Raw genomic sequence first — 14,489 nt, forward strand, 5'->3', positions numbered from 1 at the left:
TCTATCACGTATTTTTGCAAGGACCCAAGAAGAAAGATATTCTGACAAGGTCCCAGAGAAGATTCATACTGAACATTTAATAATTCATGTCTAGAAATAAGTAGCTTACAATGTGGTAAAAATTATCAGGGAATTACCCACTGCATCTTCTCTGGCCTTCTCTCTGAACTTTCCTTTGAAACAAACACCAGATATCTGGGGTTTCTGGATAACTGTGTAGGCACTGGAAAATTATTTGGTGCCTACTTCTTAGCACCTTTGGCAATGTAAGGATAGGAACAAATCTGAAAAGTAAAATGATAAGTCAACTTGTGATCATCCAACCAGCTCCATCCAATAGATACATGTGAGCCACATGATGCCATTTAAAATCTAGGAGCCACATTTAAAAAGTTAAAAAAAAAAAAAAAGGAATTAATTTGAATATATTTCAAATGAATAAGTCCATATTATTCTTTTTTAATATGCAATCAATATTTTAAAAATTATTAATGAAACCATTCTTTTTATTTGTGGTAAGTTCTTAAAATCAGGAATGAATTTTATACTAACAGCACATCTCAATTTGTTCTAGCCATATTTCAAGTACTCAATAGTTGTACCTAGCTAGTGGCTACTATACTGGGCAGTACATGTTAAACTAAAAGACTAGACCAATAGCTGTGAATTTTAAATTGCTGATCCTCTCTGAAAGCAACTTCATATGACCCTGAAATACTGTAATAATATTTTTAATAAGATTTACTACATTATGTTTCACTCTATAGCATTACTGTTTTTTTACTAGATGACCAGGATACTGTTATTAAGATTTATAAGCAATAAAAAGAAAACAGCTATAACTATTAGAAACAAAATAGCTCTTTGCATATAATAATGGCTACTACCTAAACTCAAGAAAGTCAAATAAAAAATCATCAGATATAGAGTATCCAGGAATAGAGGCAGATTTTAAAGATGCTTTTAAGAAACAACAGCTTTCATATATACCAGTTAAAAAGCTTTAAAAAAAAGCCCAAGTAAAATAGCAACAAAATATTAAAAACATAGATACTTAAGAAGAAATAAAATCTGGAGAAAACTATAAAGCTTTACTAAGGGACCTAAAATAAAATTTAAAAATCCCAGGCAAAGATATCTATTGTCCCTAAATGGATAAATACATAAACATAAAGACATTAGTGTTACCAAAACAATTTGAAAAAAAGAGATATAAAGTAGAGGAATATACACTCTTAGAGTAATAATTTCAAAATTCAGTAAAGCTACAGGGTTCAAGACATTATGGTGCTGAGGCAAAACCAAATAGGATGATGGAACAGAACTGAAATACCAGATACCAACCCTACTGTGAGTAACGCTACAGTATATGATAAAGGAGATTATTTTAAATCACTACTGAAAATAAGATTTAGTTAAAAAATGGTACTAGAAAGGGGTGCCTGGGTGGCCCAGTGGGTGAAAGCCTCTGCCTTCAGCTCGGGTCATGGTCCTGGGGTCCTGGGATCAAGCCCCGTGTCGGGCTCTCTGCTCAGCGGGAAGCCTGCTTCCCTTCCTCTCTCTGCCTGCCTCTCTGCCTGCTTGTGATCTCTGTCTGTCAAATAAATAAATGAAAATCTTAAAAAAAAAAAAATGGTATTGGAAAGATCAGTTAACAATTTGGAAAAATCTGGAGCTCTCAATTTTGACCATGTATCAGTAAGTTTCAGATGGGTTATAGTTAATGTAATCAGAATTGAAAAACAGAAGAAATCCTATTTGATCATTTCTGACCTACAAACAAGGCAATTTCACATATAGGGGCACATGTATATATGTGTAGATGTGTGTGTATATATGTGTATATATCTGTACATATGGATGCATGTGTTTGTATAAACACTATTACATATAGACTATAACAAACATACACACTATTTTAAATCCTCTGTATTAAGACTGATTACAAATTCTCTGGTGAAAAGTCTATTCCTAGGGAAGACTTTTAGTCCTAGGGAATAAATCACTTTTAGGGAAGTGAGAAGGCGGTGTGTAAAGGGAAATGCATGAAGATTAAGTTCTAAACCCAACTTAAGAACATAATTCTCTGATCAGCTGTATATCTCACACATTGACTTGCTAAAATAAACATTTTCTACACTGTGTTTTCAGTGATCACTACAGAGCAAAAGTGTATGTAGGAGACTTAGGATAACTCTGAAAATAGTAACTCACTTATGGAGAAGAAAATTTATTAAATGATGGATGAGTAATAATAGAAGTTGGATTTCACATGTGTTTGTATCGAACCCTCCTGGGAGAGAAGCAGCAATATTAGGAAGCTGGGTCAATTTTGGTTCTTCCAAATCTATTTTATTGTCTTCAATATAACTGAATAAATTTTTATAGAAAGAACATAAATCTTGCAACCATTTTAAAAACCACCACAATTTGATGTATCACAGAAATATTTATTTTGTTCATATAAAGTATACTATTAGGTACACCCTATCTGTAGGTGGGAACTGTGGGTAGTAGCACTCTTAAAGGAAAGAAGGGTATTTTACTGGTTATAAAATAGTGACAATTATGATGTCCCTTTGCTATTACTGTCTGTAGCAGATACTCTCATTAAAATCTTACATGCATTTAGGTATCTTTGTTATATGTATTTGTAATGTTCTTAAGTTTAGATATATTTTTATATGGGAAACGTACAGCATTAAGAAGGGAAGGGGTCAAGTAATCTAGGAATGGTCAAATTATACTAAGAAAAGTTTACATAAAAAAAGAAATTCAGGGGTGCCTGGGTAGCTCAGTCCGTTATTCTGCTTTTGGCTCTGGCCATAACCCGAGTTCTAGAATCGAGCCCCACACTATACTCCCTGCTCAGTGGGGAGTCTGCTTCTCCCTCTCCCTCTGGTGCCCCCCCTCAGCTTGTACAGTCTAATAAATAAATAAAATCATTTAAAAAAATTTCAGAGTAGTACCTCATAAGAACAAAACAAAAATAGACTATCACAAAGTAGACTTACGAATACATCTGTTTTACCGTCTAGGAAATTGTTGCATCCACAAGAGCAATAAAATCCTAGTATAAGGTTTCAAACAGACTCATTACATAGAACTGAACTTTAAACTGTTTATTTATTAAAGTGGAATTTTATCCCAAGCAGAACATTTATTGTAACATCCCTCAGTTCAACCCCCAACCCTTTGGGACACATATCACATTAATCATGGAGGGGAAGGGAACCCATGATAGAAATCACCAAGAGTTTATAATCAGCATGGTTTGTAAAACTGCCTAGAATATTTATCAGGACAAATTACTTGAATTTTCTGAGCCTCAGTTTTGTCATCTATTAAATGCAGAATTACTGTAAGGAATTATTGTGTCTGAGTAAGTACCAAGAACATACCAGTGATTGATATCAGAAGCAGTTGTGATGTGCTTCAACATTTCCTTTTAAAGCTGAGTGTCTAAAGATTGGGTGAAAAGTTCTAGGTCAATGTTTCTTAACCTCAGTGTTACTGACATTTTAGGCCAGATAATTCTTTATTGTGGGAAGCCGTCCTGTGCATTTTGAGATGTTTAGCATCTAGTGGGTTTACAATCTTGAGGATTTCTATCCACTAAGATGCCAGCAGCAACCTCCACCCAATGTCAGTCTCTCAGTTAACAACCAAAAATGTCTCCAGATTTTGCCAAATGTCCTCTAGGAGGCAAAAAGCCCACAGTTGAGAACCACTGCCCTAGATAATGATTTGCAAACACTGGCTTATGAAGATGAGAATGCTAGCATGAGTGTATTATTTGTATGTTAGGGCCAGAAAAAAGAAGGCATAGTGTACTAATGACTTGCCTACATGCATTATTAATCAATAATAGATCTGAATCTAAAAGCTAGGTTTCATGACTCCTGACGTCCTTCAGTCAGTCATTCACTGCTGCAATGCTCATAACAGTGATGAACTGGAAACAACCTACTAAATGTGTATCAGTAGGTGAATTGATAAATTACAGATGCTCATGTTAGATTATACAGGAGCCTAAATTAATGAAACATATACATATATTAATGTGGATAAATTTTAATGTATTAAAAGGGCAAATGTTCAAGGATATGTATGGAATAAGTCCATTTATTTAAAAACCTACAGAACAATACTATATGTTATTTATGGATACACAAACATGTAGGAAAAAAGATACAAACATACATGGTAATGACAAATATTAAATTCATGATAGTGGTTAACACTGAGGAAGGACATAAGAAAACTTGGTTGGGGAGGGTGCACAGGCCTCAATTGTATCTATACCTTTTCCTTTTAAAAAAGGAAGCAAATATGGCTAAAGATTAATATATGGTAGGGGCGCCTGGGTGGCTCAGTGGGTTAAAGCACCTGCCTTTGGCTTAGGTCATGATTCTGGGGTCCTGGGATCGAGCCCCACATAGGCTCTCTGCTCAGCAGGAAGCTTGCTTCCCCCTCTCTCTGCCTGCCTCTCTGCCTACCTGTGATCTCTGTCAAATAGATAAATTAAAAAAAAACCCAAAAAACAAATAAAAAAGATTAATATATGGTAAAGCTAGTTGGTCGGTACAAGATACTAATTCTTCTTAAATATTTAGCTGAGGAATCTAATAAAATAATTTTATTTTAGATAAAATCCTCAGGAATGAAGGCTATGGTATCAAATTAGAGCTAAGGCTTCTTACATGCTTACAGTGTGAAAGGCACTGTACTATACTCTAATTACAACTGAATCAAACAGGTAGATCAGATCTATTTTACAAATCAGGCAAATCAGGCTCAGAAATTGGGCAAATTCTGTCCAAGCTCAATTAACTATTAAGTAGGTGAAGACTTGAATTCTAGAAGCCTAAAATTCTAAACCTCAAAGTCTTTTCACACATCATTCCTGAAGCCCAGAAGACTCTTCACACAGCCTGCTCTCTAACCTCACTCAGCCTTCACCTCTTAGAGACATCTTCCTTAATCACCCAAACTGGGGTACCCCACTCCACTCATTCTCTATCTCCTCACTTGGCCTTATTTTACTTTAGGGCACTTATCACAACCTAAAATCATATTTTATCTTTACTAGTCTACCTGTTTACTGTATGGCTCTATATCCAGAATGTAAGGTTCATAATATACTATTATAAGGTTCACAAGAACTGGAGCTTGGCCATATTTACAGCTGTATTTTTAGTGCCCGACACAGGCAATAAACAGTAGGTAATAGTAGCAATATTTACTGAATTACTACTGCTGACACTCATGTTCTCATCTATTTTGTTACACATCACCACTCTATATAAAAGGAGTAAAGACGATTCTTAGTTATCGATGCTCAAGAAGCATTATTTGTTAGTTTTTAAGTAAACAAAAGCCAGTCTAAGTATTTATACAGTAATAAAATTTCTAAACTTACCTCTACAGGAGGATAATAGTTATAATTCCAGTACCAAAAGGTTCTAGGTAGATAACCCCTGATTAAGTGGTGTTCTGGTACAAAGGGATGAAAAGTTTCTTTTCCAATGGTATCTCTGGAATCTCCTGCTTCTACATTTATAATTTCCATGCATCTGCCCAATGCTAAGTCTTCGATGGAGGAACTGTGTGTACATTTGTCTGTTTTAAATGCATCAACAAATCTCCTCAAGGCTTCTTTGCTCAGAACATATCCAGCTCCTCCACTCATGTAGCCCTGCTTTACATAGGGCTTAAATCTTCTCCCAAAGTAAATGGGTTCTTCAGGGTTATATTTTGAGAGAAGCCATCTCAAATTTTCCAGGATGACATATGTATCATCATCTGCTTTCATAAACCAATCAGCGTCTTCTAAATAATGATCATGAACATACTGAAAAGCTTTAATTGTTTTCCAGTATAGTTGGTCTCTGCCTTCTCTGGTTTTTAATCCCACCGCAGGGAAGTCTTTATCTTCTTCTGAACTCATAAACAATACTTTATTACAACGCTGGGCCCATGTAGCTTTGACGTGTTTGGCCTTTTTCTCTAGATTTTGAGGCCCTGTCATAACCCAGCAAAGAATTTTAACCTTCTGATAGAGGTTTTCAGCGATGTCTGTGTTCTCATCTATTAAACAAAAAATTTTTAGAGTTATATTTGCATAGATGTAAAATTCAAATAAATTATATTATGAAAAATTTTCTTCAACAATTTCAAAACCCCCCTTCGATTTACCTTTCTACCATTAGTGATTTAGCTGAAAGAAAGCAAAAACTCAACCTAACATGAACTAACATTCTGATTTACTGGTTTCATGTCAGTCTTATCCATTGCAGTAAAAAAAATTGCCACTATGACTTAAAATCTTACTATTTGAACTGTGGTTGACCAAACAGGATCAACATCACTTGGGAGCTTGTTGGAAATGCGGCATCTCAGGCCCTACCTCAGACCTACTCGATTTGAATCTGCATTTTAACAAGTTGTCTTGGAGATTGGAGATTGGTATACATATAAAGCACGGTCTTAGTCTCTGCTTTTCACTTCATTCTACAAAGAAAGTGTCAAAGCGTTCTCAACAGAACATTGACAGGAATTTCTTGCAGCTCTAAATAAACTTCTGAAGGACAGGAAAGAAATGCTGCTGAAAAAACAGTTCATTTTGGACTCTACCAGAGTTCACTGTTAGGAATTTACACAAGCACCCTAAGGTGGCTTTAAAAAAGGCTTTCATGGGGTGCCTGGGTGGCTCAGTAAGTTAAGCCTCTGCCTTCAGCTCAGGTCATGGTCCCAGGGTCCTGGGATTGAGCCCCGTGTCGGGTTCTCTGCTTGGCAGGCAGCCTGCTTCCCTTCCTCTCTCTCCCTGCCTCTCTGCCTACTTGTGATCTCTGTCTGTCAAATAAATAAATAAAATCTTAAAAAAAAAAAAAAAAGAATTTTAAAAAAGGCTTTCATGATGACCCCAGTTTGAAGAAGAGAAGTTAATGCAGAGTTGAGGTTACTTTTGATAGTAACATATTTCATTCCAAAATGCAAATCCATCAGTCAGAAACAGAACAGAACAGATAACAGTAATATTTCCAAGACTGTCTAGAGCAGTGTTTTTCAAGTACTACTCAATAAAGAAATAGGGAGCCATGGCAGAATATAAAACACCATATTACTTCTTTCACTAGTAAGTCTTGCTATATTTCCAAGAAAGTCCACTTAACTAAGCGGTGAGCTTAAATGAGTTACATCCTGGTGCAATCTCCTTATCTGGGTGCACACTGGTAATAAACAATTCAGACTGTCAGACCAGGATCATATACTGAGTACCACTGGTTTAAAGGAAGAGTGCAATTTTAAGATCCTAGATCCACCACTGCTTGGTGAAGGATCAATTTTTATTTTCAATAGTTAGAGACCTATACTTTTTATAAATATGGTAAAAATGAATTACTAGAAAAATTAATAAAAGAAATATAAAATACAAATCCTAATTCTTATTTTTTGATTTAGGCAAAATTACTCTGTTAAATTACCCTGAAAGTTTCTAACTGTGTAGTCCCAATTTCAATACCTATGTAGCTGTGGACCAGCATAAGTCTGCAAAACCACACTTTTTATAGTAATGTTCTAGGCACAATCCTGAGGAAGCAAATCCTGAAAGTTAAGGTCAACCAGTAAGTCACAAAAGCTTTGTCCTGTGAAAAATTAACAACTGGAGACATAAATTTCTAGTCCACTAATAGCTATTACAAGGTTGGGTGAGGTTTGGGCATGGAATTTTCAAAAATATTCTCACATCCCCCTGAAAAATCAATAATTCACAATTCAAAAACAGAATCACCCTTCAGACAGAGAACATTCACATTTCAAATACTTCAGGAGCCCAATCTTTTGGCTACAGATAAACTAAATATTGGATGCATAGGAAAAATGGTAGATGCAGGAATTCTCAATGTTTCACTTTGAACAAGACAATCTTCTCCCCACTGCTGGGATCTGGTAAATATTGTTTCTCATTTTGTAATTATTCATTGATTAATTACCTTGTTGTAGGCATATGCTGGCACAAAAGATGCAAAGGTGAGTACAGCATATGTCCTGCTACAGAAGAACTCAGTCTTAGAGTGGACCTTGGCACACAAACCAGCACTTGACACACACTAAGAGAGACACTGTAACAGAGGTATGTAAAAGGGTTCAATGTGCTGCAGAAAAAGAAAGCAGTGGCTGATAAATCCTACAGAGTGTGGAATGGGAACTTGGCTGGAACAGAGAAAGGGAGATAATGCAAAATCAGGGAAAATAGAGATGATGCAGAAAATAGAGTTCTTTAAATGAACAGATGCTCACAATAAGAAAGGACTAAAGGTATGGTGAAGTTTGGTAAAATGCCAGTACGTGGGTATAACTGAAGGCCTCAAGTAGGGGAAATGAACTGAGAGAGGAAATCTGAAAAATGGTAAAGAAGCAGAATGCTGAAACTTACGATAAATGGGATTGATTGGTAAATGAAGGAAAACACCTACCATGACTTCACAGTCTCCAGCTTAAACAGATGTGGACCATCAAGCCTGACAAGTAGGTGACTAATATATGTGCTTATACTGACCTGACACAGCCTACTAGCAGAGAAGCATGTGCCAACCAGCCCTTTAACAATCCAGAGCAAGGCTACAGAGCAAGTGCCCAGTGATCAAGCTGCTCTTGATAAGAATACAGAGCACCTACTTAGAACTGGATCTGTTATATAAACACTTAAACATAACATGACATAATCTGTAATAGTATGCACATGCTTGCTAGTTCATACCACTCAATTAGGATGTATGTGGTACACTTCATCCCTCAGCCTCTTCTTGAGAGGTCAGAAAGAAGTAATTTACTACCAAAAGATAAAAGAAGCAATTCTGTAACCCAGAATTCCAATTGTTTCCAAGCTGCTATATACTTTATCATCAAATAAATCACATTTGCAGAAATCTTTGAATTACTTTAATGTTTTTTTTTTTACAACGTTTGGAACTGGGCTAAGATAAAGACAATAAAGAAGAGATGAAACCAAAATTATGGGAATTGATGATATCACACATACAATGAAATAGCCAAGGGACAGAAACTTGGAGAAAACCAATGTTTTAAATGTTGGCTCCTAGAGGACACAATTGAGAACATCAGCTATAGAGGTAGGTAACAGGTATAAGGTAAAAGAAAATGAAGTCATTATAACACAGCCTTAGTTTCTACCTCCTTAGTTTTTTATGCCTCTTAAAAGGTGAAAAGATTAGTTATATTAGTTATTAATAGAAAAATCAGTTGAAAAATTATATATAAATTGGGACTTATATATAACTCTTGAGTTTCTCTAGAACAAGACTAAGGAAAAACTAAGACCAAAACAATAGCAAAAACACTAAAAACACATAAACCATGAAAATAAAATCAGACTAAATAAATAATTTTTAAAAATCTAATCTGAAAAGTTTTGCCCTCCCCCAAATTATATTTTCTGAACTCTCTCTATTTAAAAATAAATTCAAAATTAATATCTTATTCCCTAAATAAATCTGGGTGTTAGCAATTTCCTTCCTGAGACAAACCAAGCAAGGTCATTAAATATTGGGAATTAAGCTCATTTTAATAAAAAAATATTGTGTATAACAAAATTCACATAAATAGCTTTTTGCGATTCTCATAACATTTACACAGACTGAAAAATACTATTTCTGTTTACTTGTTAATAAAGTGAACCATACCTTTATGTTGGCTAGAATCTGCATTGAAGTTCATCTGTCCTTCTAGATGATTTTGTCCATTATCATCTGCGTGCCTAGCATGAGGATCATTATGAAGAATATTAGGCTGGGTATCACCCTGTTCTCCCAACAAAATACTAAATAGCTGAGAACATAAAACAAATCCAATTGCTGATCCACAAAGGAAGGTTAAAAAATTCAGCCAAGATTTAGAGGCCATTTCCCGAAAGTGTATTTCTGTAAGAAAAAAAATTAGCAGGATGTTATAAATTAGAAAGCAATATACATATCATGAGTAAAAAACTTGATAACTTAAAAAAAAAACACAAAAAACACACACACAAAAAGTTGATTACTTTTAGCCATATGGGAAATTTACTTCCTTCCATATGAAAGAACATTTCTGAGAGTATTTAAAACTTTCATCCTTTTAGTTGCCACTAAAACACACCCTGTGGACAGTTCAATAAAAGAGATGAGTAGTAAGTTAGAAAATCATTGTTACGATTGGGGCATGGGTAAATAGGTAAAAAAAAAAATTTCCCACCAGAATCCTTTGTGAACCCAAGACTGCTTGCTATGTTCTTTTTCTTTTTTGCTGTCAAATACTTAAATTTACCTTTTATTTTATATTACATGGTATATATTACATATAAATTAATATGTATGACATAATATCTCACAAAGTATTATTACTATTATCATTAAAACAAATGACATAAGGGGTACAAAAATTGTGAGGAGGACACAAAGAGTTTGTGTTCTAAAATCATTTTGTTGTCCAGATGTGGTGAAAGTACTAATGCTAGACTTTAAAAGACTAATGATGTATAATGTGATTGCTAGTATAATCATTAAAATAAACCAGTAAACAAATGTATAACTAAAACAGAAAAATTAGTAAGATAATCAAAAACACGATAAGGAAAAAAGAGCAGTGGATAAAGAATAGATGAAATAAACAGAAAACAAATAGTAATATGATTGATTTTAATGTAAATATAATAACGTTAATGTAAAAGACTGAAAACGCTAATTAAAGATAAAGATTGCCAGCCAGACTAAAGAAAAAAATAAACCCAACTACATGTTGCTTAGGAGACACACATTAAACATATTAGAAAGTTAGGAGCAAAAGGATGGAAAAAAGGAAGTAAGCAATTATCAGAATAAATTAGTGGTTTAACATAATTTACTTTCCTGACATTCACCAAACTAAATATTTTTTATTTACATACTTTTTTGTATTAATATTTGCTAGAGTAAAACATTTTATATAAAAAATACCATCATGTGACCTTTCACTTTATCTCTTTAAATACATATTTAATATATGTCTATTTAACGAAAATGTATTTATCCTCAAATCTATAAGTAAAATTGTCATGCCATGGAACTACACCATGCTCATCTTGTATCTCAGATCTCAGGCCCTCTCTTCAAGTTTGAGAAGGATGATCCCAGGGGGAAGCTGAAGTAAAGGAAAGCGAGTGTGAGCAAAGTTGCTCAGTGATATGGGAGATGTAAATTACCCACATGGAACTGGCGGGCACTTGTTTACTTACTTCCTTTGCTCTATCTTAACTTAAATTCTAAGGTTCAGAAGGGTGGGCCTTCAAGGGTGAAGAGCATATATGTCCCACTGAACTCCTCTATAAAATTACCCAAAGGAAAAGCAGAAATAAGATTACCCAGTCTTGTTGCTATTTTCCCTGACAGGGGGTCTCAAATTCTCCTTTGCTGTGTCATCTTTTCCCCATTTAGATTGGTTTTTAGTGAAATCCTTACACCCAAAAGGTGTAATCTGTATTCGCAGGGAAAATATTCTTCCTGGTTTAAGTGATTCTTTTGAAACTCTAAAGACCCTGAAGATCATCTGCAAATGATGTAATCTGATAGTTTTTAATATCTGAAATACAGAAATAACTTGTACAACTCCACATCAAAAAACCCCATATAAACTGGTTAAAAATGGGCAGAGGACCTAAAGAGATATTTTTCCAAAGAAGACATATAAATAGTCCACAGATACACAATAAGATGCTAAACATCATTAATCATCAGGGAAGTACAAGTCAAAACCACAATGAGATATCACCTCACCCCTGTTAGAATGACCAGAATCAAAAAGGCAAGAAATAAGTAACAAATGTCAGCGAGGATATGGACAAAAAGGAACCTGTTGGTGCAGCCACGGTGGAAAACAGTATGGAAGGTCCTCAAGGAATTAAAACTAGAATTACTGTATGATCCAGTAATTCCACTACTGGATATTTATCTGAAGAAAATAAAAAACACTAATACTAAAAGATATGTGCACCCCTATGTACATTGCAGCATTATTTACAACAGCCAAGATATGAAAGCAACCCAAGTATCCATCCGTGCCTGAATCGATAAAGATGTGGGAGGCACACACACACACACACACACACACACACACACACACACACACACACACACACAGAGGAATATTACTCAGCCATAAAAAAGAATGAGACCTTTCCAAAAACATGGGTAGATCTGTAGATCTAGAGGTTATAATGCTAAATGAAATAACTCAGAGAAAGACAAATACCATATGGTTTCACCCATATGTGTAACTTAAGAAACAAAACAAGCAAACAAAGGAAAAAGAGACAAGAAACAGAGTCTTAAATACAGAGAATTGGTGGCTGGCAGAAGGAGGTCAGTGGGGGATGGGTGAAACAGATAAAGGATATAAAGAGTACACTTATTGTGATGATAATAGAAATAGATAATAATAGATAATTAATAGGTAATAGAAATATTGAATCATTATATAAGAAAAAAGAGCTGAAAAGAACTATTCGAGTATCTGGAATTCTTTAAAATAACAATTTATATTATTAAGAATTTACCCACAATAGAGATAATTTGAAAATCCCATAAATTGCAAATATGAAGCCAAGAGAAGTGAATGAAAGCTAACATAACACCAGTTTTCTTATGGTAAATGTAAAAAGATTAGCAGAATAAGACTGAAGCAATAAAACCTGAAGGGAAGCTATTAAGGTAATATTAGCAGACACTTAAACTGAGATATCATCTAGGAGCCACATTGCAATTTCCCACATCTTCTGATTCTGACAGTCTGCCTTCTAGCACACTTATTTTCTTTTTGTATTGTATTTTCTTCTTGCTGTGACTTTCCTCACCTTAGTAACAGATACAATCACTTCACAGTCTCGGAAGGGCACAGTCCAAATGAATTCTCCACTGCTACAGACTCTACTACTCCTGGTATTAGAGGAGAAAGCACCAGTCACAGAAAGCATGATGACTGAGAAGGGGAAGGACTACAAGACAGTGACTATCAAGTAAGTGGTGATCCAGCTCCGCTAACTATGAAAACTAAACTGTTACCCCACCATTTTCTAAGACACTGAGTTTCAGAACAAGTCTACTTCTGCAGCCTGGAGGCTTTAGTGTTTGTAGGAAACCAGTGACATTTTATGGTTTTCTTAGCTGAGGTGGCACTTTTTTAGCAACACACCTGTTCCGGGGTGAGTGAAAGAAAACTGACTTCCTGATGTTTAAACAACTTGTTTTTAGTTAAGAAATATCTTGTGATGCTGTTGGATGGCTACCATCCCCTCACCCTCCTCCTCCAGAGCATTATCAACCAACATGTGCTGGCTCATCCCTATTGCTTTTACCTCATCGCCTTCCAATTTCAAAGACTTTTGCCTTATGACTAAATTTCCGTTTACTCTGATTTCTTTCTTGTTCCTGGTATAAAACAGCCATCTCATATGGGTACAATGCACCCCAAATCTTACTCTGAGTTTTGGCAAAAATCAGCATCCTCAACTCTTCAGATTCTTAACAAGAGCGCTGAAGTAGATCAGATTGGAGAACTGTATGACTAAGTGGCACATTCTGGGGGCTTCTAATATATTAATTAAAATTAAGTGGAGGAAAGGTCTCAATATTAACTGTTTTCCAAACCCAATATAAAATCAGAATTTGAGGAGCATTTTAAAAATAAAGATTTTCAAAAAAATAAATAAGTAAAAAATAAAAAATAAAAAGATTTTCAGGCTCCACAATTGAGATTTCAGTTGCAAAGAAAGTACTGGGACAACTAAAATTTGTATTTTTTACTTTATTTTTTAAGGGACAGCTTTGTGTTCATTGTAAAAAAGGAATCAAGCAATATAGAACAATGTGAAAAAGATAAAAATCACCCCAAATCCCACCACTCAGAAACAATTATCATTAAGTAGCATTATTATAGATATGAATAACATCTTTATAAATAAAAGAGATGGAAGGAGAGATAACTGTGGCTACCAGTTGAGCCCTATATCCAGAGCTTTATGTGAGTTAACTGTAAACAATAAATGTGGGACTGTCAATCTCATTTTACAGGCAAACTCACAGAAAGGTAAGTAACCTTCCCAGGGTCACACTAGCAATATTCAAGAAGTCAGATTCTTAACCATTTTACATATACACTTGCATGTATAGTTTTTCAGAATGAATGTTAGTCATGCTATTTTAAAGATTTAACATATTAAGTTAGATTTACTTGAATGTATAGGAAAAAAGGGAAAAGAAATAAATCCAAATGAATTTTGAAAGTCAGTTAAACATTTATAATACGACTCCTCTCTTCTAAATGATCTTTCAAAAGACAAGACTATGAAAATATATAGCAATAGTAGGCCCTTTTTTAAAACTACCTTTTAAAATTTTAGATAGTTCCTATTAATTTCTTGTTATGGGAAATGTAGAAATCAGAACATATATACTCTC

General features: G+C 34.7%; 1 protein-coding gene across 4 annotated transcripts in view; it reads right to left on the reverse strand.

Moving 5' to 3' along the window:
• Positions 1-14,489, reverse strand: part of C1GALT1 (core 1 synthase, glycoprotein-N-acetylgalactosamine 3-beta-galactosyltransferase 1) — an 80,404-nt gene that overhangs the window by 47,836 nt on the left and 18,079 nt on the right. For 3 of the 4 annotated variants that reach the window (XR_006820571.1, XM_046021474.1, XM_046021476.1), the window contains exons 2-3: positions 9,708-9,944; positions 5,423-6,090 (exon numbers count right to left, since the gene is read on the reverse strand). Coding sequence is in view for 3 of the 4 variants with exons in the window: in XM_046021474.1 (XP_045877430.1) it covers positions 5,423-6,090; positions 9,708-9,944 (905 nt within the window). In the remaining variant the exon portion in view is untranslated. Of the gene's footprint in view, positions 1-5,422; positions 6,091-9,707; positions 9,945-12,886; positions 12,969-14,489 lie in introns of all 4 variants that reach the window. The other variant, XM_046021475.1, reaches the window with a different exon arrangement.

Source organism: Meles meles, chromosome 10, assembly GCF_922984935.1.
Source record: "Meles meles chromosome 10, mMelMel3.1 paternal haplotype, whole genome shotgun sequence".
Lineage (NCBI taxonomy): Eukaryota > Metazoa > Chordata > Mammalia > Carnivora > Mustelidae > Meles > Meles meles.